This window comes from Heptranchias perlo, chromosome 2 (assembly GCF_035084215.1).
Source record: "Heptranchias perlo isolate sHepPer1 chromosome 2, sHepPer1.hap1, whole genome shotgun sequence".
Lineage (NCBI taxonomy): Eukaryota > Metazoa > Chordata > Chondrichthyes > Hexanchiformes > Hexanchidae > Heptranchias > Heptranchias perlo.
In genome coordinates, this window is record NC_090326.1 from 24480232 (window position 1) to 24503975 (window position 23744).

The following is a 23744-nucleotide window of genomic DNA, read 5'->3' on the forward strand; positions in this document are numbered from 1 at the left end:
GGTTGCAACAGAGAGTAGGAGCTTGGAGCCTAGAGGTTAAAAAAAAAACTGAATTGCCCGTCAGATTCTTGTATCCTGACCAATAGTACTAGACAGCTGTTGGAAGATAGGAAGTGAAGAGGTGTTATTGGGGGGGGGGGGGGGGGGGGGGGGGAATTGTTAGCATGAAAGAGGAACTGAAGCTTTTTGGAGGCAACTTTAGCAGCTCAAGTTTCATTTTCAAATCAGAAGAACATTGAAAGAAGGAGAATTGAGGGTGCAGGCATCAAAGATATGCAGCATTAGCTGTTGGTTAGACTTTCGAGAAATATAAAAAGGTAGTTTCTTTGAAGATTTCTGAGAATTTCTAAGACCAGTCTGCAGCCAACAGGAAAAGAACTGTATGGGTCCAGAATAAGGAATTTAGAGTTAGAAGGAAAAGTCACGTATTAGGGCTCATGATCTTTCTCACTGACAACCTGGGATTACTATAGCAGTATAGAGAAACAAACAGGTACATCTGTTGAAACATAAATCCTATTAAACAATTTAGTAACTTTCTATTCTGTCAGACATGTAAAAATTCTTGCTGATATTGCAACCTGTAAGTTTTTTTTTTATTCGTTCATGTAGGCGTCGCTGGCGAGGCCGGCATTTATTGCCCATCCCTAATTGCCCTTGAGAAGGTGATGGTGAGCAGCCTTCTTGAACCGCTGCAGTTCGTGTGGTGAAGGTTCTCCCAGGATTTTGACCCAGCGACACCATATTACAAGTCTTTGTCATTTTCGAAATTGCAATGTAGCTTTCAATATAGGATGCCAAATCACAGTTTGTGTCACTTCCTTCCCCATGGCAAACAAGGATCCAGAAGCCACCAGATTAGTAAGATAACTATCCAAAATAAACTTTTACTTAGACTACCTGCCACACTTTATGTCAATAGTGCAGGAATAAACAAATCCCAAAATATTCTTCATTCAACCACCATGAGCAATTGATTTTCCACTAGCTACAACATACTTTCCCCAAGTCTTTTCAGCAATTAACTGATAGGGTTGAATGCTTTGTTTGATAGAGTCTCCACACTACCACCTATTAATTTCCAAAAACTTGAAGCATCCAAACTTTATTAATTGAATCACCAGATTCGTGTTGCATACTTGCAATATCAAAACAGCAGACCCATATTTAGCTCTGTATGGCATCATTTTGAACATAGTTTTAATTTCCTCTCATGTCTTTTGGAAGCCTTCCAAACTAAAGACAATTTATTATAATACATATGTGCAGTTTACAGCATTGCTCACAGATAGTCTGGGACACGGACTGAAGTTTTTGATGTTTACCACAACATCATATTAACTGAAGCAAAAGAACACATGACTGACTCCAGATAAAAATATTACATATCTACTGATAATGAAAGATACAGGCCTCACAGATAATAGTTTTTGTAATACTGTTCATCTTTCATTTTAGAAAACATCTTTACAAGTTTTCTTATTCCATTCCTAAAGCCTCTTATTCCCAGTTATTTTCATTAGAAAACATTTATTTTGTTCTTCTTCCTTCATTTGGATTACCAGTATTTAAGATATGAGCAGTTTATTTATTTGTTTACCTGCTCAAAATCTTCATTTTCTCTACAGTTATTTACAAGATTTTTCTCTCCGTACTTCCCACACTGAATGTATTTCTTACAGAAGTTGTCAATGATGCAGCACTCACCAGGGAGGTTTCTCTTCCCCCGACCAAAGATGAGTACCTGAACTGGTGGTTATTTGCTATGGTCTCGGCTTGGCTGACTCACCAACCAACTGGTGCCAGCCAATACCTTCTGGCCCTGGCACAATCATCAGTCCTCTTCAGTAACACAAAAATCCCTCGTCCTAAGTAACATTGTTAGCTTGGCATTTTTATTTAAATTAGATTAAATTGTATAAAAACATTGAAACAAATTGAATGTTTGTATTTTTTTCCCCCACCTTTTGTATCTAAAAGATATTTTTAAATTTTCTGCCTCGTTTGTCACCATATACTCTGGATATTGTAGTTCCATAGGGACAGGTTAAAACCTGCAACTCCCATGATGCACATCTTTCTTTCAATCATAATTCCCCACAGGTGTGACTCCTTTCAAAGTTGTGACATAATGGTCACAAGGTTTTAATGGACACAACTTTATGGATATAATTTTTCTCAAACACTCGATTGAATTGAACAGCTTTGACTGATTGCTGGTGTACTCGGTCAAAATATTAAAAATGTCAAACAAGGCAGCAGTGTGGTATGTAGTTCAAGAGTGATTCCAACTCACACCTCTGAACTCTTGGCCTCAGCAATAACATTGTGAGGAACCAAAGTCAGACTTTTCCCCCTGGGAAGAAAAGGTCTGAAGAGGAATCTTCTATAGTTTCTAGTGGCCAACTTATTGACATCCAGTTTACATTTACAGGACAATATAAACATTTTGATGGTATTTGCATAACAAAGACACAGAGACCATTGGGCCATTCTAATTTGTATACAACCTGATATAAAAGCTATTGGAGAAGTCCTGATATTAGCAAACTATTAGAAAGTTCCCAAAAAGTGTTCCTCACAGTCAGCACTGATTTTGGTTCAAAAAGTCTGTTCAGAAAGAATTTTTATATCACCCATCCTCTCAACTTGTGCATAAGACATGTTCAGTTACATAGGAATTACAACATGGAAGCAGGGAGTTAAGCAGTCCATGTTGCCATTGATCTTTCATTTTAGATTAAATTACAAAATAAGGAAACTGTGATGATAAACCATCTCAACTGTCCCACAGAATTGAGACCCTTTCTTTAAATGCTTACCTCAGAGGGCAGCTGCAGCTCTTGGCTGACCTGATTGGGTGTTGCAGACCACACAATGTTTACATTGGTTGAAGGCATAGAAGGTGAAGAGCAGACATTTCCATTCTTCAGCTGCTCAGCTGAACGAGACCTTGGACCCTGCCAGCCCGGCACACTATCTGGAGAAAATTATAGCAGAATATTACTAATCCCACTTTTTGGAAGGTAACCTGGTTCATCTACATTAAAGTTACTAAAAAAGAACTCTGCATCAACAATTGAAATATCTGCAGTCTAGTTCATATGGTTTAGTTCATAGATTATCCATGGAGAAATGTTTAGGGCAGGACAACTGGTATGCTGTAGTTTTTTTTTTTAAAAAGCCATTACACAGTACTTTCAGAGACAGGTTCTTAATTGTTGCATCACTGGTCATTGCTGTATGTCCTTCTACTTAAATACAAAAAGAACAGGCAGCAGTGAACTGGTGATGCAAGAATTAAGAACCTGTCTCTGGAAGTCCTGTAAAATGGAGCACAGAACAAGCAATTGCTGCTCAGCTTGTCATGTAGTTTGATGCATAAGACAAAGTGACCTAAAAAGAAATGTTGCTGTAAAGAACTGAAATCTGATTAAGTTCCCCACAAATAATCTAACCCTCGAGAGCAACTACATTATAAGACTGGTCATGGTGGATGAATAGCATGTCAAGTAAGTGTAGTTATAGTTATCAAATAATCATTTGCAACAAAATTATTTTTGAACATTTTGTTGAATTTTAATGTTTTGGACCCATGGCTGCTGATGTGGGGATATAAACGGGTTGGTGGTCGATGCAGGATGGAGAAGGGGAAACAAAACAGTATAACTGGTGTGCTGTTCTGTGGATACATTTTTGCAGTTTATCACAATTAGCTGCACCCTAGTTGTTTCTCAATGAAATCTTTAGGAAATAGTCAAAGCATTGCCTGAAAGGGTGGTAGAAGCAGATTCAATAGTAACATTCAAAAGGGAACTGGATATGTACTTGAAAGGGAAAAATTTCCAGGGCAATGGGGAAAGAGCAGGGTACCGGGGCTAGTTGGATAGCTCTTTCAAAGAGCTCGCAAAGGCACAATAGGCCGAATGGCTTCCTTCTGTGCTGTAAGATTCTATAGGTTAAGCAACAGATATTTTTTGGCTTTTAGATTATAGAAACTTGCTACAGGTACTAAGATTGATAGGGCAATAACAATTTTAAATTATTTTAGAATCAGGGCAAAGATCTGAAAATACAATTAATAAATTGACCCAGTTTTCAAGATTAAAAAGGTAGGTTTGGTGAAGTTGGCCCTTCAGTCCATTTGATTTCATCCTTCCAGTATAGCATCTAGAGGTTTCTTAAATGAGTCCAATGTTGTGTCCTCAACCATTTTTTCTAGGTACAAGGTGTTGCTCCTTCTATGTAAAGACATTCTTCCTCCCATCTCTCCCAAATTAGTCCTTCATGATCCTAAATCTATGCCCTCTAATCTTGTTGCCCAGGCGGTATCTGAAAGTATTGTTTCACTTTTATTTTCATAATCCCTTAAGCACCTCTAGAAGGAATCCCAGACATCTCTTTTTGAGGCTGCAGAGCCTTAGTTTATCCATTTTTTTTCATTATAGGTCTTCTTTAAAGCTAGGGATCAGCATCACTGCTGTCCTCTTCACTGCCTCCAAGGCTTGGAGATTCCCCTTACGATGCAGTGACGAGGACTAGGTGCAGCAGTTCAGTTGTGCTGCACAAGACACGGTACAGCTTCTACATGCTCACTGGAGATTTGAACTCAACTGTTCAAATGTATTTGGCATCCTGTTTACTTACTTTATTACTGTCTCACACTGTTTAGACATGGTGAGTAATGAGTCAAGGAACAACTGTAGGTCACTTCCAACTTCCCCCTTGCTAAGTTCTATCTGACCCATGGAGTACACTGCCTAGGGTGTTGCTCACTGGTGGGATGTGCTGCATGTTCGTGATATTTAGCTGCTAATCTGGTTTGTCAAAGTAAGCAAATCCAGCTAATTGTAGATATTGTGAACTGAAGTCAAAGTGAAATCATAACTGCTTGTAAATATCACACCAGGTCAAAAGAAAGAAAAAAACCTTGCATTTATATAGTGCCTTTCATGACCTCAGGACATCTGAAAGAGCTTTACAGCCAATAAAGTACTCTTGAAATGTAGTCACTGTTATAATGTAGGAAATGTGGCAGCCAATTTGTGCACAGCAAGGTTCCACAAACAGCAATGAGATAACGATCAAATAATCTGTTTTAGCTATATTGGTTGAGGGATTAAATATTGGCCCAGACACCAGCGAGAACTCCCCTGCTCTCCTTTGAAGTAGTGCCATGGCATCTTTTACATCCACCTGAGAGGGCAGATGGGGCCCCGGTTTAACGTCTCATCCGAAAGACGACACCTCTGACAGTGCAACACTGAAGTATCAGCCTGGATTATGTGCTCAAGTCTCTGGAGTGAGACTTGAACCCACAACCTTCTGACTCAGGGGTGAGATTACTGTAAGACTGACATTCTCTTTTAAGGACTGTTTTACATTTGTAACCATCTGGAGCTTGCTAGATGCAAGACTTACATGGCAGGAGTTACCCTAATGCAAAAGTAAGGAGGGGTGTACATGTGCCATGAAAAAGATATTTGAAAAGAAGTTTGTAAGAGATCTTCCAGAGATGGTGAAATATTTTTTGATTAGCTCCTGGAAATTAAATAGTATTTTCCTTACCCACTGCATGTAGATTGTAAAAACCCATCTGGTTCACTAATGTCCTTTAGGGAAGGAAACCTGCTGTCCTTACTGGTCTGGCCTATATGTAACTCCAGACCCACAGCAATGTGGTTGATTCTTAATCACCCTCTGAAATGGCCTAGCAAGCCACTCAATTGTTCAAGAAGGTGGCTCACTGCCACCTTCTCAAGGGCAATTAGGGATGGGCAATAAATGCTGGCCCTGCCAGCAATGCCCACATCCCATGAACGAATAAAAAAAAATTAAACACTACAATTAAATAAATCTCTGCATGTTATATATGGAGCAGCTCTTTACTTCCCAACTGTTAAAAGTTAGGGTGTGGCTTTTTCATAGAATGATACGGCACAGGAGGCCATTTGGCCCATCGTGCCTGTGCCAGCTCTTTGAAAGAGCTATCAATTGGTCCCACTCCCCTGCTTTCCCCATAGCCATGCAATGTTTTCCACTTCAAGTATTTATCCAATTCCCTTTTGAAAGTTATTACTGATTCTGCTTCCACCACCCTTTCAGACAGTGCATTCCAGATCATTACAACTCACTCTAAAAAATGTTTTCCTCATGTCACCTTTGGTTCTTTTACCAATTACCTTAAATCTGTGTCCTCTGGTTACCGATCCTTCTTTCCATTGGTCAATAAAGATTGTCCAAACTATCTAAAAGAGATTGTTAATCAGGCCAGAGGTCATTCCACTGATACTTCCTCTTGTATTTTCACTTACTCTGTTCTCTAACCAAGTGCCTGTTCATCTTTTATTTTTTCAGTTCTGATGAAATACTGTTTGTCTTAAACTGTTCTCTCCACTGACTGACCTGCTGAATGCTTCCAGTATTTTCTATTTTTGTTTGATTTCCAGCATTTGCAGTTTTTGCCTTTTACCTTTGCAACCACACTAAGTTTATTTAAGCATGAAGTGCAATATGTTGCAAATGGGGAAAAGAACACAGGCATTATAATGCAAAAAAGCTTTGAATTGAGACAGAAGCAATTCAGACAAGCAAGCAAACTCAACTCCATAATCTAATACCCTGTAGTAAGTTGCCAAACATAGGAGAAAGCTAATCAGAAAAGTGACTAACTATTTTAACTTAAAAACTCTAAATTAATTTTTACTCTTTTCCCCATCTACTCATTCATCACCATAGGGAAGTAGAAAGTACTGCAAGGATGGCTAAAAGACAGCTACTAGAAGTGACTGGAGTCAAAGATCATTCCATCAATCTGGTACAGCATGCTCTACAGTCAAATCTAGCTTTTGCTGAAATAAATAGGGCCAGTTCAGAATGCCTGGGCCAAGCATGAAGCAAAGAATTGAACACTGTTCTGCAGATCACTGATCCCTTAACTTCCTAGTAAGGAACACATACCATCACTTTAATGTGTGTATGCATGCAGAGTTGAGAAATAAAACTGTTGCTCTGTATAGTCAGTCATTTTTGACGTCTAGTCTTCAACAAACGAACCAGTCATCAAGGTGGAACTGGTTAGTGGGATTACTGTACTGGTAGTGACAATGACCTTCTGCCCAACTCCAGCTACAAATGCTGCTCTGTGGTGAAGTATCAGTCCAGCCTGATCAGAGTTCCGCAGTTGCATCGAGAAGGCTGCATGTGATATGTGACACTTATTTAAGGGCCTGGCTTTCAAGCAAACTTCAGAGGTACTATTAGGCACCATAAGGGCTTTCCAGTGGAAACAGTAGATAGGAGAATAAATGTATTTCCTTAAGAGGAGGAAAGTACCATCAAGCAGACTGAGGAGTGTGTATGAGTGTTCTGTTACGCAACGGGCAGTTGCAGGGGCAGTCTGTAAACACCATGTATTATTGTTCAATATGTATAAATGCGTAGGCTTCAAGGAGATCTTGAAACATTTGCCTGAGGAAGGAGAAAATCTCCGAAAGCTTGTGAATTTAAAATAAAATTGCTGGACTATAACTTGGTGTTGTAAAATTGTTTACAACTGTTTTAAAATAACAAACAGAACCAGAAGTTGACACAGGAAACTCCAATACACACTTTATCAATGACAATAGAAGCATGTTGTGGAACACATTACTCCCCATGACTGGAAGCAGTAAAAGATGAGCAACAGGATGTACTGTTAGTCTATTTAAGGAGCTCTAAATTAGGAATGATATAACCACTTCCTGTCTTCTGAGTGATGGACTTAATGCAGTAGTAAAGGATCTGTTAGTTGGGAAACAGAAAAATGTAAAAATAATTTCAATCGATATTACTGTACAACCGCTGGAAAAATTTCTGGGAAATGTTTTGCGATACTACAATTGGTTATAAATGCAAATGACATTAAAACATTAGTAAGTCTGAAGGGCGACAGTTTGAATGAAATGGAAACTGTCTTCAGTTGAAATTTATTATTTATCCACAGGTTTAAAGTTTTTGTAAACTTTTTTAATTTTCCTTTGTGAATGGGCTCTAGTGGCATCAGTAGAGTTGGAGTCAGTAGTGTATAATAATAGCTTTATTAAAACTGGTTGCATTTTTTTGAAGATAGAAATTCAAATAGGATACAGGAATGCTGTGATGGAGCAGCAGGTAAGCACGCTGCCCTTTCATCTTTAGGCCCTGGGTTCAAATCTAGTCCAGACTCAATAAATGAAAATTTCCTCTTTCTGCCAAATTTATAGATGTACAAGAAACGAGCTTGAGAAGTCAGATCCAATAACGCAAGAACCCACAACAGAAAACTGACAGTTTTACTCTTTGGAGTCATTAGGATAGCTGAGGGAAATATAAATATATTATATTGGTGCAGTAGGGGTGTTCCTCAGAGATTGAGGTGAAGGCACATTGAGCAGAGTAAGAGCTTCATTCTGCATATAATTAGTGAGATACTTGAACTGTCACCTGAACTAACCCACTTTTCCAGTCAGTCTTTAAAGCACACAAGTTTTTAAAAAGTTATTAATGGACTAACGGTCACATTTTGGATTTTTTTTGATTATTTTTCCATTGAAAATGTTTTGGAGAAGAGTTACTTTTAAGTATTGGAATTTTAAAGCAAAAAAGTGTATTCACACAAGTTTTTTTTTAAAAAAGAGACAATGGGTAGCTCAAATAATAAGCTAAGCTTTGAGGATTTTTCCATATAAACTGTAAATAATAAGCAATTTGTAAGCCTGTCTCAGTTATTGATTAACACCTCACACCCATTGCACTGGTAAGTCTATGTCCCTTTTGGCTGTGAACAAATGTTGATAAAAAGAGAGACATAAGCAGTTAATCAGGTCCAGCAAAGGACTGCAAAGTCAGTCAAGTTTTTTTAAAAAAGCAGAAAGCTGCAAGGACAAGCTTTGGCCAGGCTGAGAAAGAGAATGCAGAAGGTTACTTAAGTAAGACAACTTATTGGTGCAGGAAAGCATGGTGTGCTTGTTATTTTGTTTTACTAGGGGGTGAAGGGCCAAACTTCTTGTGTTCATTTAGGTGCCGTCGCGTAACAATATGTCTAACACCGTTACAATCGACTGGTCGCATTACGGGCCAGAATTTACTTTGCCGGTGAATGAACGGCACCCACTGTTCATTAGACTTGCCCTTGCCCGTTTAATTTCCATGAGCTTTTGCGCAGCAAGTTACTGTAAGTGGGAGATTGAAATGACATGGCACCTTCTACAGGGCATCCAGGACCTTTGTGAACATGGCAAGCAACTGTGTATCTCCTTAAATCAATCAGATTGAAGAATTGTTAATGAACAATGCAGCGTCTGAACCAGGAAGTGTAAGTTAGAATAATGAATTCAATGTCAAATCATGTAGAGAAAGCGAAATAAAGAGAGAGGGGAAGAAAGCTGGGATTAAGGGAAAAGGAAAAAAAAAAGAGACAGAGAAAGTTTTTAAAAAAGTAATTCAATTTTTTTTTTAAAAGATCATGAGATGAGATAGGAGCAGGAGTAGGCCATTTGGCCCTTTGAACCTGCTCCGCCATTCAATGAGATCATGGCTGATCTGAATTTTACCTCAACTCCATTTTCCCGCCTTTTCCCCATATCCTTTGACTCCCTTGCTGATCAAAACTTTGTCTAACTCAGCCTTGAATGTATTCAATGACTCAGCCTCCACAGCTTTTTGGGGTAAAGAATTCCAAAGATTCACCACCCTCCGGGAGAAGAAATTCCACCTCATTTCCGTCTTAAACGGGCGACCCCTTATTCTGAGACTACGCCCCCTAGTTTTAGATTCCTCCATGAGGGGTAACATCCTCTCAGCATCTACCCTATCGAGTCCCCTCAGAATCTTGTATGTTTCAATTAGATCTCCTCTCATTCTTCTAAACTCCAATGAGTATAGACCCAACCTGTTCAATCTTTCCTCATAAGACAACCCTTCCATACCTGGAATCAACCTAGTGAAACTTCTCTGAACTGCCTCCAATGCAAGTATGTCCTTCCTCAAATAAGAGCACCATAACTGTATGCAGTACTCCAGGTGTGGTCTCACCAGCACCCGTACACTTGTAGCATGACTTCCCTGCTTTTATACTCCATCCCCCTAGAAATAAAGGCCAATATTCAGTTTGCCTTCCGGATTACCTGCTGCACCCGTATGTTGACTTTTTGTGTTTAATGTACGAGGACACCCAGATCCATCTGTACCGCGGCATTTTGTAGTATTTCTCCATTCAAATAATATTTTGCTTCTTCATTTTTCCTCCCAAAGTGGATGACTTCACATTTTCCCACATTATATTCCATCTGCCAAATTTTTGCCCATTCGCTTAACCTGTCAATATCCCTTTGCAGACACCGTGTCCTCCTTGCAATTTGCTTTTCTACCTATCTTTGTATCAGCAGCAAATTTGGCCACAAGACGCTCTGTTCCTTCATCCAAGTCATTGATATATATTGTAAATAGTTGAGGCCCCAGCACTGATCCCTGCGTCACCCCACTAGTTACAGATTGCCATTTTGAAAATGACCCTTTTATCCTGACTCTTCATTTTCTGTTAGCCAATCCTTTATCCATGCCAGTATATTACCCCCAACACCATGAGCTCTTACCTTGTGCAGTAACCTTTTATGTGGCACCTTAGCGAATGCCTTTTGGAAATCCAAATATACTGCATCCATTGGTTCCCCTTTATCCACCCTGCTCTAATAAACGTCAGACACAATTTCCCCTTCATAAAACTATGTTGACTCTCCTTGATTTGAGTCTCCAAATGTCCTGCTACTACTTCCTTAATAATGGATTCTAGCATTTTCCCAATGACAGATATTAGGCTAACTGGTCTATAGTTATCTGCTTTCTGTCTCACTCCCTTCTTGAATAGGGGTGTTATGTTTGCGGTTTTCCAATCCGCTGGGACCTTTCCAGAATCTAGTGAATTCTAGAAGATTACAACCATTGCATCCACTATCTCTGTAGCCACTTCCTTTAAAACCCTCGGATGCAAGCCAACAGGTCCAGGGGACTTGTCAGCCTTTCGACCCATTAGTTTACCTAGAACTTTTTCTCTAGTGATAGTTTTCAGTTCCTCCCTCCCCTTTTGCCCCTTGATTTTCTACTATTATTGGTATGTTATTAGTGTCTTCTATTGTGAACACAGATACAAAATATCTGTTCAATTCTTCTGCCAATTCCTTGTTTTCCATTATTTCCCAAGTCTCATCCTCTAAGGGACCAAAATTTACTTTAGCTACCCTCTTCCCTTTTACATAGTTGGAAGCTTTTACTATTAGTTTTTATATTTCTTGCTCATTTACTCAATTTATTTTCTCCCTCTATTATTCTTTTGGTCATCCTTTGCTGGTTTTTAAAGTTTTCTCAATCTTTGGGGTTACCAGTAACCTTTGCCACATTGTATGCTTTTTCTTTTAACCTGATACCATCCTTCACTTCCTTAGTTAGCCATGGTTGCTTCACCCTTTTTGTGGAGTCTTTCCTCCTCACAGGGATATATTTTTGTTGAGACATATAAAATATCTTCTTAAATTTTGCCACTGCTTATCCACCATCATACCATCGAATCTGTTTACCCAGTCCACTTTAACCAATTCCGCCCTCATTCCTTTATAATTGCCCTTATTTAAGTTTAATACAGTAGTTTCAGACCCAAGATCCTCACTCTCAAACTGGATGCAAAATTCTATCATATTCTGATCTCTGCTTCCCAAGGGATCCCCGAAGATTGGGAAAACTTTAAAAACCAGCAAAGGATGACTAAAAGAATAAAGAGGGAGAAAATAAATTATGAGAGTAAACAAGCAATATAAAATCCAACAGTAAAAGCTTCTACAAGTATATAAAAAGGAAGAAGGTAGCTAAAGTAAACATTGGTCCCTTAGAGGATGAGACTGGGGAAATAATAATGGAAAACAAGGAAATGGCAGAGGAATTGAACAGATATTTTGTATCTGTGTTCACAGTAGAAGACACTAATAACATAACAATAATAGTAGATAATCAAGGGGCAAAGGGGAGGGAGGAACTAAAAACAATCACTAGAGAAACAGGATTAATTAATCCCGTTTCGTTACCCATTACCAGATCCAAAATGGCCTGTTCTCTGGTTGGTTCCTCAACGTATTGGTCTAAGAAACAGTCCCTAATACACTATGAACTCCTCCTCAGGGCTACCTTTGCCAATTTGATTTGTCCAATCTATGTGAAAGTTAAAAATCACCCATAATTATTGCATTACTTTTTTTTACAAGCCCCCCTTATTTCCCGATTTATATTTTGCCCTACAGTGTAGCTACTGTTAGGGGACTTATATACTACTCCCACCAGTGATTTCTTTCCCTTGATATTTCTTACCTCCACCCAAATTGATTTGACATCTTGATCTAAGCCAAGATCATTTCTCACTATTATACCAATTTCATCCTTTATTAACAGAGCTACCCCACCACCTTTACCTTTTTTCCTATCCTTCTGAAATATTAAATAACCCTGAATATTTAGCTCCCAACCTTGGTCACCTTGCAACCACATCTCTCTAATGGCCACGAGATCATACCCATTTGTTTCTATTTGTGCCATCAATTCATCTATCTTATTACGAATGCTGCGTGCACTCAGATAAAGAACCTTTAATTTTGTCTTTTTAACATTCTTTCCTACCCCGGCCCCATATGTTAGTGCACTCATGTTTATATGCTCTGTCCCTTCCTGACACACTGTTTATCATTACCCGTATCACTTCATTGTACTACTTCTTTGTCTTTTCTCTATCAATCGAAACTTCACCCCACCTGAACCCTCCCCCCCTCCATTAAGTTTAAAGCCTTCTCTACCGCCCTAGTTATTCGGTTCACCAGAACACTGGTCCCAGCATGGTCCAGGTGAAGCCCGTCCCAACGGAACAGCTCTCCCTTTCTCCAGTACTGGTGCCAGTGCCCCATGAATCGAAACCACTTCTCCCACACCAATCTTTGAGCCAAGCATTCATCTCTCTGATCTGATTTACCCTGTGCCAATTTGCTCATGGCTCAGGTGATAATCCAGAGATTACCACCTTTGTGGTTCTGCTCACGCTCAAACTCCGTCAGCAGAACCTCTTTCTTAGTCCTACCTATGTCGTTGGTACCTACATGGACCACGACAACTGGATCCTCCCCCTCCAAGTTCCTCGCCAGCCCTGAGATGTCCTTAATCCCGGCACCGGGTGGGCAACACAGCCTTTGGGACCCTCACTCTTGGCTGCAGGGAACGATGTCTATCCCTCTAACTATACTGTTGCCTACTACAACCACATTCCTTTTTACTCCCCCTATTGAATGACCCTCTGAACCACGTGCCATGGCCATTTTGCTCATCCTCCCTGCAGTCCCTGCACTCGTCCACAAGAACTTTGTTTCTATTGGATAAGTGCAGAGGCTGAGGCTCCTGCAATGCTACCTCCTGGATCCCGAAACCTGCCTCACTTGCAGTCACACCCTCCTGTCCCTGACCAATCTCCAACAACAATTAAAAGCTGAAGGAATGAAACTCCACGCTTGGAAGAGTTAATTTTCATGCCGGAGAGGTTGTTTGGCAATGATTAATACTCATCAGGCCATTAAAAAGGGTACCTAGACTGAAGTGGACAAGCCCTAACTTTCTGTGGGGAGTTTAGTTTGTATCTACCATGCAAGTACAGGAACTTCATGCCAGTCACTTCATTTGAATAGCAAGGCAGGCAGCGAGATGCTGTTTTCACAAAGCTAACAGTGGAGTGGCACCTCTCAGACAGTAAGTTCTGGATTTTCACGTTCAACCTCACATCTGCCCTCGCCTGAAGTTGCTGTGCGATTTGCGCATCAATAACGGTGATTCTAACTATTGTCACATACGTTCACTTACCGTGAAATAATAAGACTTAATTATTTACATCAGGCTTCACCTTACTAAACGTTTTCTCTGATCGCCTTTGGAACGATTAAAGAAGCAAGCGTGCAAAAGGTACAAATATCAAGTTCAAATCAAAAGACACTACTGGGTTACTCTACTGTATAGTTAGTTATTGGGCTGTCTCGGCACACCTCTAAACTCAGATTGCTATGGAAGTGACTATCACCATCGTACCTGACAGGATATCTAAGACAAGACCTAAATTTGTAACAACCAGAAAGGATACACAATCAATATTATTATTCTGTTCCAGGCAGGTAGATATTAGATCCCTGAACTGCTGCTTTTTATTTCACAATGCAAGAACTTTTTGTTTTTACAGTAATGCATTACTGCAGCTGGTGACACATGTGAACTCCAGCTTTTGGTATCAGCACTGATTTCCCTCACTCATTTGTGTTTTTTTTTTAAGTTAAATAGTTTTGTATGTGAAGGCTTGTTCTAGAGTCAAGAACATTGTGTGGTTATTTTCAGTTAATCAGAGAGAGCCAGCATGGATTTGTGAAAGGTAGGTCATGCCTGACAAACCTGATTGAATTTTTTGAAGAGGTGACTAAAGTAGTGGTCAGGGGAATGTCAATGGATGTTATTTATATGGACTTCCAGAAGGCATTTGATAAGGTCCCACATAAGAGACTGTTAGCTAAGATAGAAGCCCATGGAATCGAGGGGAAAGTACAGACTTGGTTAGGAAGCTGGCTGAGCGAAAGGCGACAGAGTCGGGATAATGGGAAGGTACTCCCATTGGCAGGGATCTGTCTTGGGGCCTCAATTATTCACAATATTTATTAACGACTTAGATGAAGGCATAGAAAGTCTCATATCTAAGTTTCCCGATGACACAAAGATTGGTGACATTGTAAGCAGTGTAGATGAAAACATAAAATTACAAAGCGATATTGATAGATTGAGTGAATGGGCAAAACTGTGGCAAATGGAATTCAAAGTAGACAAATGTGAGGTCATCCACTTTGGATCAAAAAAGGATAGAACAGGGTACTTTCTAAAATGGTAAAAAATTAAAAACAGTGGATGTCCAAAGGGACTTAGTGGTTCAGGTACATAGATCATTGAAGTGTCATGAACAGGTGCAGAAAATCATCAATAAGGCTAATGGAATGCTGGCCTTTATATCTAGAGGACAAGAGTACAAGGGGATAGAAGCTATGCTGCAGCTATACAAAACCCTGGTTAGACCGCACCTGGAGTACTGAGAGCAGTTCTGGGCACCGCACCTTCGGAAGGACATATTGGCCTTGGAGGGAGTGCAGCGTAGGTTTACTAGAATGATACCCGGACTTCAAGGGTTAAGTTATGAGGAGAGATTACACAAATTGGGGTTGTATTCTCTGGAGTTTCGAAGGTTAAGGGGCGATCTGATCGAAGTTTATAAGATATTAAGGGGAACGGATAGGGTGGATAGAGAGAAACTATTTCCGCTGGTAGGGGATTTTAGGAGTAGGGGGCACAGTCTAAAAATTAGAGCCAGACCTTTCAGGAGTGAGATTAGAAAACATTTCTACACACAAAGGGTTGTAGAAGTTTGGAACTCTTCCGCAAACGGCAATTGATATTAGCTCAATTGCTAAATTTAAATCTGAGATAGATAGCTTTTTGGCAACCAAAGATGTTAAGGGATATGGGCCAAAGGCAGGTATATGGAGTTAGATCACAGATCAGCCATAATCTTATCAAATGGCAGAGCAGGCACAAGGGGCTGAATGGCCGACTCCTGTTCCTATGTTCCTATATAACATGCTGTAGCTAGCAGTGTAACGATAACAATTTATTACAGTGGACTATGTTTATTGTTGTGATTTCTTGTGCAGTTATGTTTTACAACAACAACTTGCATTTATATAGTATCTTCACTGTAGAAAAATGTCCCACGGCTTTTCATAGATTCGTCAGACAAAAATGGACGGTGAGCCAAAGATGATGACGATTTTGGGGGGGGGGGAAGAGGAGGGTGACTAAAAGCTTGGTCAAAAAGGTAGGTATAAGAGAGCAGAGGGAGGTGAAAGGGTTTAGGAAGAGAAATCCAGTGCACAGGACCTAGGTGGCTGAAGGTAGGCCATGAATGGATTTAAGTTCAAAAATGAAGAATGGGGGACTGGAAGCCAATGTAGGTCAGTGAGCACATGCACAATAATGGGTGAGCGAGATAGCATACGGCCAGCAGAGTTTTGGATGAGTTGAAGTTTACAGAGGTTGCTAAGGAAGGTCGAGCAATTGGTCGAGTCTGGAGGTGACAAAGGCATGGATGAGGGTTTCAACAGCAGATGGGCTGAGGCAGGGGCAGAGGTTGGCGAAGTTAGAGGTGGAAGTAGGTGGTCTTTGTGACGCACAGCATAGGGTGACACAGGATGCTGAGGTTGCAAACAGTCTGGTTCAACCTGAGACGGTGGCAGGGACGGGGATGGAATTTGTGGCTGTGGCTTCGGTCTTCAACATTTAATAGGAGGAAATTTAGGCTGGTTCACGACTGGATATTGGACAAGCAGTCTGTCAGCATAGAGGCAGTAGAAGAGAGCGTTTTGGAAACGTAGAGCTAAGTGTTGTCAGCATACATGTGGAACCTAGCCCCATGTTTTCTGATATCACCAGGGGCAGCATCTGGATGAGGAAGAGGAGGGGATCAAGGATGGAGGAGAATGGTGTGGTCAACTTGCCAATGGCTGCAGAAAGATCGAAAGGGATAGTGCACCACAGTCACAGCGGATGTCATCTGTGACTTTGAGTTGGCCATTTCAGTGCTGTGGCACGGGTGGTAACCTGTTTGGAGAGATTCAAACATGGAGTTGCGGGAAAGATGGGCATGGTGACAACGTGTTTGAGGACTTAAAGATCCAATTTGTTTTTTAAAGTGACATTCCAAGCAAAGAAAGCAATTCATTCACACTTTGAAAAGCTAAATTTGCAGTGTAGTAAATCTCAGAATAAAATAAAATCAAAAACTGTTGGTAGCTGACAAAGGAATGCTTGCATAAAAAAAAATGAATGAAGACTAGCAATTGGATGTCTTCTCTCCATTCAACTTCCGAAACATTCATCATTTCCTTCTACGTCCATACCCTCCATGAGATGCTCCAAGTCCCAACGTATTCGCCTGAGGTGCCCAACCTTTGCTGTGCAGGAGTGTGCAAGGTTTACACTAGCCTGTGTGTGGCTAATATGTGACTTATCTTGTTCCAGTGGTTCTTTCCCACTTTGTTTGTTGCCAAAGGTCAATATACCATGAACGCAGTTTTGTTCTTTGAGTCAACTGGGTGCAGTTTATGATACTATCATCCAGCAAAAAGATTTAATGATAATGCTTTTGAGGGTTATGGGCAAAGTCTTTCTGAAGCCACATTTGACTACTACCCCAGGGCTATTTGAGCCAGAGGTTGGGTTACCTACTATGATGTGAAAATAAGTTTTGGATGAGGGCATATTGGCACTGTGCACTACAGCAGCAATGCACCATTCCATGGAGTTTGAGATTCAAGTTCAATACCTCCACACTACTTTGCTGCTATTTTGTCAAGTCAAATGAAGTACGGCTTGCTCACAGTAGAACAATTTGACTTCAGACAAACCTGCACTTCTCTTTATAAAAGATACTGTTAAGGAAGAATCGCTGTTCCTGATTTTAAGACAAAAATAACCCACTAGAAGGGGGATCGCAAAGAAAGTGAGAACTGACTTACGTTGTTTCATTTATTCCTTGTTACACTTCCCCATAATTTTTCTTTGAAAGTCAGTTGTCACAATCTTCAAATAGGAAAGCTGCAATCCCTGTACAACTAACATTATAACCAAGCTACAACAATTTGCATTTATATTGCCTTTAACATAGGAAAACGTCCCAAGGCGCTTCACAGGAGCGTAATCAGACAAATACTGACACAGAGCCAAAGAAGGAGATATTGGGATGGGTGACTAAAAACTTGGTCAAAGAGGTAGGTTTTAAGGAGGGTCTTAAAGGAGGCGGGAGAACTGGAGAGGCAGAGGGGTTTAGGGAATGGATTGCAGAGCTTAGGGCCTAGAAGGCTGAAGGCACAGCCGCCAACGATAGGGTGAAGGGAATGGGGGTGCATAAGAGGCCAGAGTTGGAGGAATACAGAATTCTTGGAAGGTTATAATATAACCAAGCTAGACTGGAAGATGAGTATCACAAAAAGCTGTCTGTAGTATTTGCCTGCCTAGCACTCAGAGAAAGCATTTCAGCAAAGCTTAGTTTAGGATAAGATTCTTAGAAAAAAAACATCTTCCTGCAGAGAAAGTACCACCAATGTGAAACACCAACTTTTTTTGTTCCACAGAAATTTCCTTTTAACAGCACTGAGAGTAAACTTGGCAGTAACACTTTGTCCTAAACCACAACAAAGCACACACAACTTTATCAGCTGAAATTCCCTCTAGATCTTGTCAGAGAAGATAGGCTGCAATAGCTACCACATGAATTTCAGTAATCTTATGTGCTGAAAAATTGTCCTAACATCTATTTCTAGGTAATCCAACTGTCACTCTGATGATTTCAGTAATCTTGTAATGGGCTGGGAGAGGCTGGACCTTGTCTGTGCTGTGAGTATCTAATGTAATATTCTGCTTTCCTGCAATGTGTTGATCAAAGAGGACAGTGAAGTTCTGTTCACGCCAACAACATATCTGCACAGTTTCCAGTCAAACAGCAAGAATGATTTCCAACTTGTTTAAATTTTCCTTTTACTTTGAAGTTGGCAGGACAAGTTGATAAGGCTGTTAAAAACCCATATGGCTTTATAAACAGAGGGACAAAAGCAAGGAAGTTATGTTAAATCTTTATAAATCACTGGTTAGGCCTCAGCTGGCGTAGTGTGTCCAATTCTGAGCACTACACTTTAGGAAGGATGTCAAGGTCTTTGAGAGGGTGCAGAGGAAATTTACTAGAATGATAGCAGGGATGAGGGACTTCAATTATATGTAGAGACTAGAGAAGCTGGGATTGTTCTTTTTAGAGCAGAGAAGGTTAAGGGGAGATTTAACAGGTGTTCTTATTTACTCCATCATAATTTTGGAGGAACACTTTCTACAGGCAGGATCATTGGTAACCAGACGACACAGATTTAAGATAATTGGCAAAAGAACCAGGGAGGAGATGAGGAGAATTTATTTTACTCAGCAAGTTATAACCTGCAATTCACTGCCTGAAAGGGTGGTGGAAGCGGATTCAATAGTAACTTTCATAAGGGAATTGAATATGTACTTGAAAAGGAAAAACTTTCAGGGCTTTGGGAAAAGAGCAGGGGATAGCGACGAATTGGATAGTTCTTTCAAACAACCAGCACAGGCACGATGGGCCAAATGGCTTCTTTCTGTGCTGTAAGATTCTATGAATTTACTTTAAAATAAATTTTCCTGATTTATATTTTCCATAATATTTATTATCCTGTATACCTGTGTATGGTCACCTCTCAAGGACTGAAAAGCCCAGATTTCTACAGTCTTTCCTTATAAATCAGACCTTGAACACTAGGATGTCTCAAACATCTGTGGGATTCACACAATTCTTATGTTCACGAAAATAGATGCCTCATCTTTCGAGAAAGCATCAGTCAACAGGGAAACACATCGGGTATGTAGTTACAGTCCAGTCAATAAGTTTGCCTCCAGATATTTTTAACGGTCTTTGCTATTTTCCAGTTGATCTCACTGTCTTGGAATAATGGGGCCAACTGAGTACAGTGATTTAATAAGAAGAGTCCAAAATAGTCCTGTGTCTGGTAATATGAAAATGATTGCCACCACCAATCCTAGCATTGAGCCAGAGTTCTGCCACCTACTAGATGGAAGCATTCAAGCTGCATGGGTGAAGTGGCTTACCAGCAAGCTAATGCCCAGAACTGTCTTAAACTAGATTCCTTTCATAGAGCAGATCCTGCACAGACAATAGCTAGTAGACCCAGTATTAACAGTGATCTTACTTTACATTGAAACTCACTTAAATGTGAGACTTTGAAATCCCAATATGAGAGTACACATATTTCAGGTCCAAAGTCACCAACCAGTCTCCCCTATGTGGTAACACTAACAGGTGTAGAACCCCAAGTTTTGCAAGGCTAGGGTACCTGTGCTGAATTTTGGAAAAACAATTCTGAGAGCAAAAGCTCTAACTGGCCCAAAGAAATTACTTTCCTGAACTCTGCAGGATGTCCTGTTAACGTGGAGTGTATAGCTTTCCCCAACATCCTACTATACCTAGCAGTTGAAAAGGGCGAGGTTTCACCTATTATTTAACAGTAGATGCAGTCATAAGAACATAAGAAATAGAAACAGGAGTAGGCCATAAGGCCCCTCGAGCCTGCTCCGCCATTCAATAAGATCATGGCTGATCTTCTACCTCAACTACACTTTGCCACCCTATCCCCATATCCATTGGTTCCCTTAGTCTTGAATATACTCTCAGCATCCACAGCCCTCTGGGGTAGAGAATTCCGAACATTCACAACCCTCTCGGTGAACAAATTTTTCCTCATCTTGGTCCTAAATGGCCAACACCTTATCTTGAGACTATGATCCCTAGTTCTAGACTCTCCAGCCAGGAGAAACAGCCTCTCAGCATTTACCCTGAAAAGCCCTCTAAAGAATTTTATATGTTTCAATGAGATTAATTCATTGCTGTTTGTGGGACCTTAGGAACATAGGAACAGGAGTAGGCCATTCAGCCCCTCGTGCCTGCTCCGCCATTTGATAAGATCATGGCTGATCTGTGATCTAACTCCATATACCTGCCTTTGGCCCATATCCCTTAATACCTTTGGTTGCCAAAAAGCTATCTATCTCAGATTTAAATTTAGCAATTGAGCTAGTATCAATTGCCGTTTGCGGAAGAGAGTTCCAAACTTCTACCACCCTTTGTGTGTAGAAATGTCCCTACTAGTAGATTTGCCAGCACTGGAAACAGGAAGGAGTCACTACTGAGTTGCGTGGATAACAGCAGCAGCCAAAGCTATTTTCTTTGAAAACCTTGCTGCCCTCTTTGCCTGGATTTTTTTTGAATCTAGATGTAAAGTGAGCTTCCTTGGGAAGATAGTCATAGGTAAATGCTTTACTAAGGAGAGGTTGAACTGTAGTGAAGTATCTTGTTTCAAATTAGCAGGAAAAGTGCAGCTCATTTTACTTGTGACACTTCTGGGATCAGTATGTAGAGGGTTCCTCTAATGCTATTTGTAAGGAAACAAACTTGAGCACAAAACAGCACATCCTTTTATAATGCCTTATTATTGCCGTGGCAACGCAACTTGACAAGCATGTGGCAATGCTTCATGTTGGTCTGAAAACAGAAATAGTCAGCTGGCCACCACCAACATTCTGCATCAAGTGGGGTTTTCATCTACTTCAACATTTCAAGGTTTCTGTTTCTTTGCTGTATTTTGGGTCTCAGGTTACTTTTTTCTAGGGTAAGAACGGAGCACAAGCTTCAGAGCAATCATACAGTAAGGGAGGGCAAGGTCATGTCAACTTTGAATGAGGCCATTTCTTAAAGGGGTGTACCCCTAGGTAATTTCTTCTTGTTGAATGACAGTCAATAGCCAAAAATCTATCTCCATCAACAAAAAAGCATTCTTCCAGTCCACACAAAATGGCTAATGCCCTGTAAACATCCAAGTCATTCTTTCTTTCGGTGAACAAAGCAATATCTGGTAGAAGGAATGGTGATATTAATCTGTAAACAATTTTACAACACCAAGTTATAGTCCAACAAATTTATTTTAAATTCCACAAGCTTTCGGAGGCTTCCTCCTTCCTCAGGTGAACGGTGTGGAACATTTAAAATAAATTTGTTGGATTATAACTTGGTGTTGTAAAATTGTTTACAATTGTCAACCCCAGTCCATCACCGGCATCTCCACATCATCGATATTAATCTGCTGAGTGTGTCCCTCACATGGAAATTCTAAGATAAGCATGCCTGTGAAACAAAATTTTCTAGGCTGCAGATTGCATCCTGACATCTGGGGATAACAACTGCAAATTGTTACATGAGTTTTGTAATCTATACATTGTTAGCCATTGTGGCAAGCGAGCTATACTTGGGGCACTAATCTGTCTCACCTGCTCATGGACAAATTTTAAACCCAGAGTAAACCACAATCTTTGTTTAGTGTTTCTTTGGAGTATATCTTCTCCCTCCCTCACTTAAATATTCAAACAGAGTGCAGAGGTCATAATTGACTGATGCAATGACAGATATCAACAATTGAAAATTTGGACATTAATTTTTTTAGAACTGGTCAGTTGAAAGTCAAAACAATTTTGGGAAATTACTTATTCTATCTACAAAGTTAACAGTTTTGCATCTGGTTTGCTTTGATATGTTTATAGGACAAAGAGTGCAGCTTGCTTCTAATTTTATATTCACTAAAAAGCAACCAAAGACTACAAATACACGCAATGCACTTTTATCAAATTCTCAAAAAATTCCCATTCCAAAATGAGGAACAAATTACATCCCCCCCAAAAAATTGAAAGTCTTTGGAAGCTGCAACAGTTTTGTATTCTCCTGCTCCTTTGAGAATCGTCACATAGAAATGTTGATTACCCACCCCACCTGCACCTATTCCAGTCAGCTATCATGTTTCTTCATGTCTTCAATGGTCTTCTTACCATGAAGAACAGTTGGCAACAAGGAAAACAATAGACTTTCAGGAAAGGTATTATTGGTGCATCATCAGTATTATGCTAGCGATACATCATCCAAAAACCACTAATACAATCTGGGCTTATGCTAGTGGTTCATGGATGATGCAAACTAAGAATTAAAATAATCTTTGACAGTACAAATTTTGTGGTGTATCACGAGAGTAGTCAATCAATTTCAGCCATAATACTTCTTATGCTTTTCTCCTCTTATTTTTAGTTATCCCCATTTTTATATCTCCCACTTTCAGTTAGGGTGCAGCAAAACCAACTAGACTCCTCCACAACCCACCAATCTTACCTTTTCATATTGCCTGAAGGAAAAATTGTGGTAGTGTCAGTGCAGTCTGGGATTTAGATTTCCTTGCAACTGGTATTAATATCCCTCTGCAATGAACAGGGGATACACTTTCTGGTAACGTTCCCCATGTAGTGTCTGGCTCGCATCTCAAATAAAAACTAGTAAAATTTATCCAAATTAGGCCAATTGGGATTAAGATTTAAACACACACTTGTGGGATGGGAGCAGGAACCCAATATTCTACCAGGCTACGATAATACTCACCTGTTGACATTCTTTTGCTGTGCTGGGCTGCTTGCTGTGCGCTTTGCTGTAGAATGTTCAAACATTCACCAAGGCAGCTCATGGTAGCAGCTGAGGTAGCTTTCAAAAGCAGCAAATCTTGATCCAATGCAGATAGAGGCCCGCAAGGTGGGAGAGATTCTATTGACTGCACAAGGTTCTTCTGTTGTCCTTCTGCTTGGCTCATCATCTAATAAAATAAAAATTAAGAGTCTAGTGGATTTGTAAGTGAACACATGACTGATGAATTTCCACTTGTTTTATCTTCATCAAAAGAAATAAACAAAAGTGTTTGCATTTTTGGAAGAAGTTAAGTTTAACTTTCCAATTAAGAGTCATGATGAAGAAAATCCCAAATTTCTGTTTAAGCAGCCTTTGGGAATTGTGGTAACACTTCCATACCAAAATAAGCACCTAATCTAAATAATTGAAAATATTCCAAGATTATGATCTACAAAAGGTTTAGCACTTCATAAGCTGTCTAAACTTGTTCTACTGCATTCAACATTAGAAATTTGAATAAATCTGAAGATGTTCCAAGGTTAAAATA

General features: G+C 40.0%; 1 protein-coding gene across 1 annotated transcript in view; it reads right to left on the reverse strand.

The window, feature by feature from the left end:
- Positions 1-23744, reverse strand: part of osbpl10b (oxysterol binding protein-like 10b) — a 215459-nt gene that overhangs the window by 67597 nt on the left and 124118 nt on the right. Inside the window, exons 5-6 of the mRNA XM_068001223.1 lie at positions 23177-23384; positions 2823-2980 (exon numbers count right to left, since the gene is read on the reverse strand). Of these exons, the coding sequence (XP_067857324.1) occupies positions 2823-2980; positions 23177-23384 (366 nt within the window). The remainder of the gene's footprint in view (positions 1-2822; positions 2981-23176; positions 23385-23744) is intronic.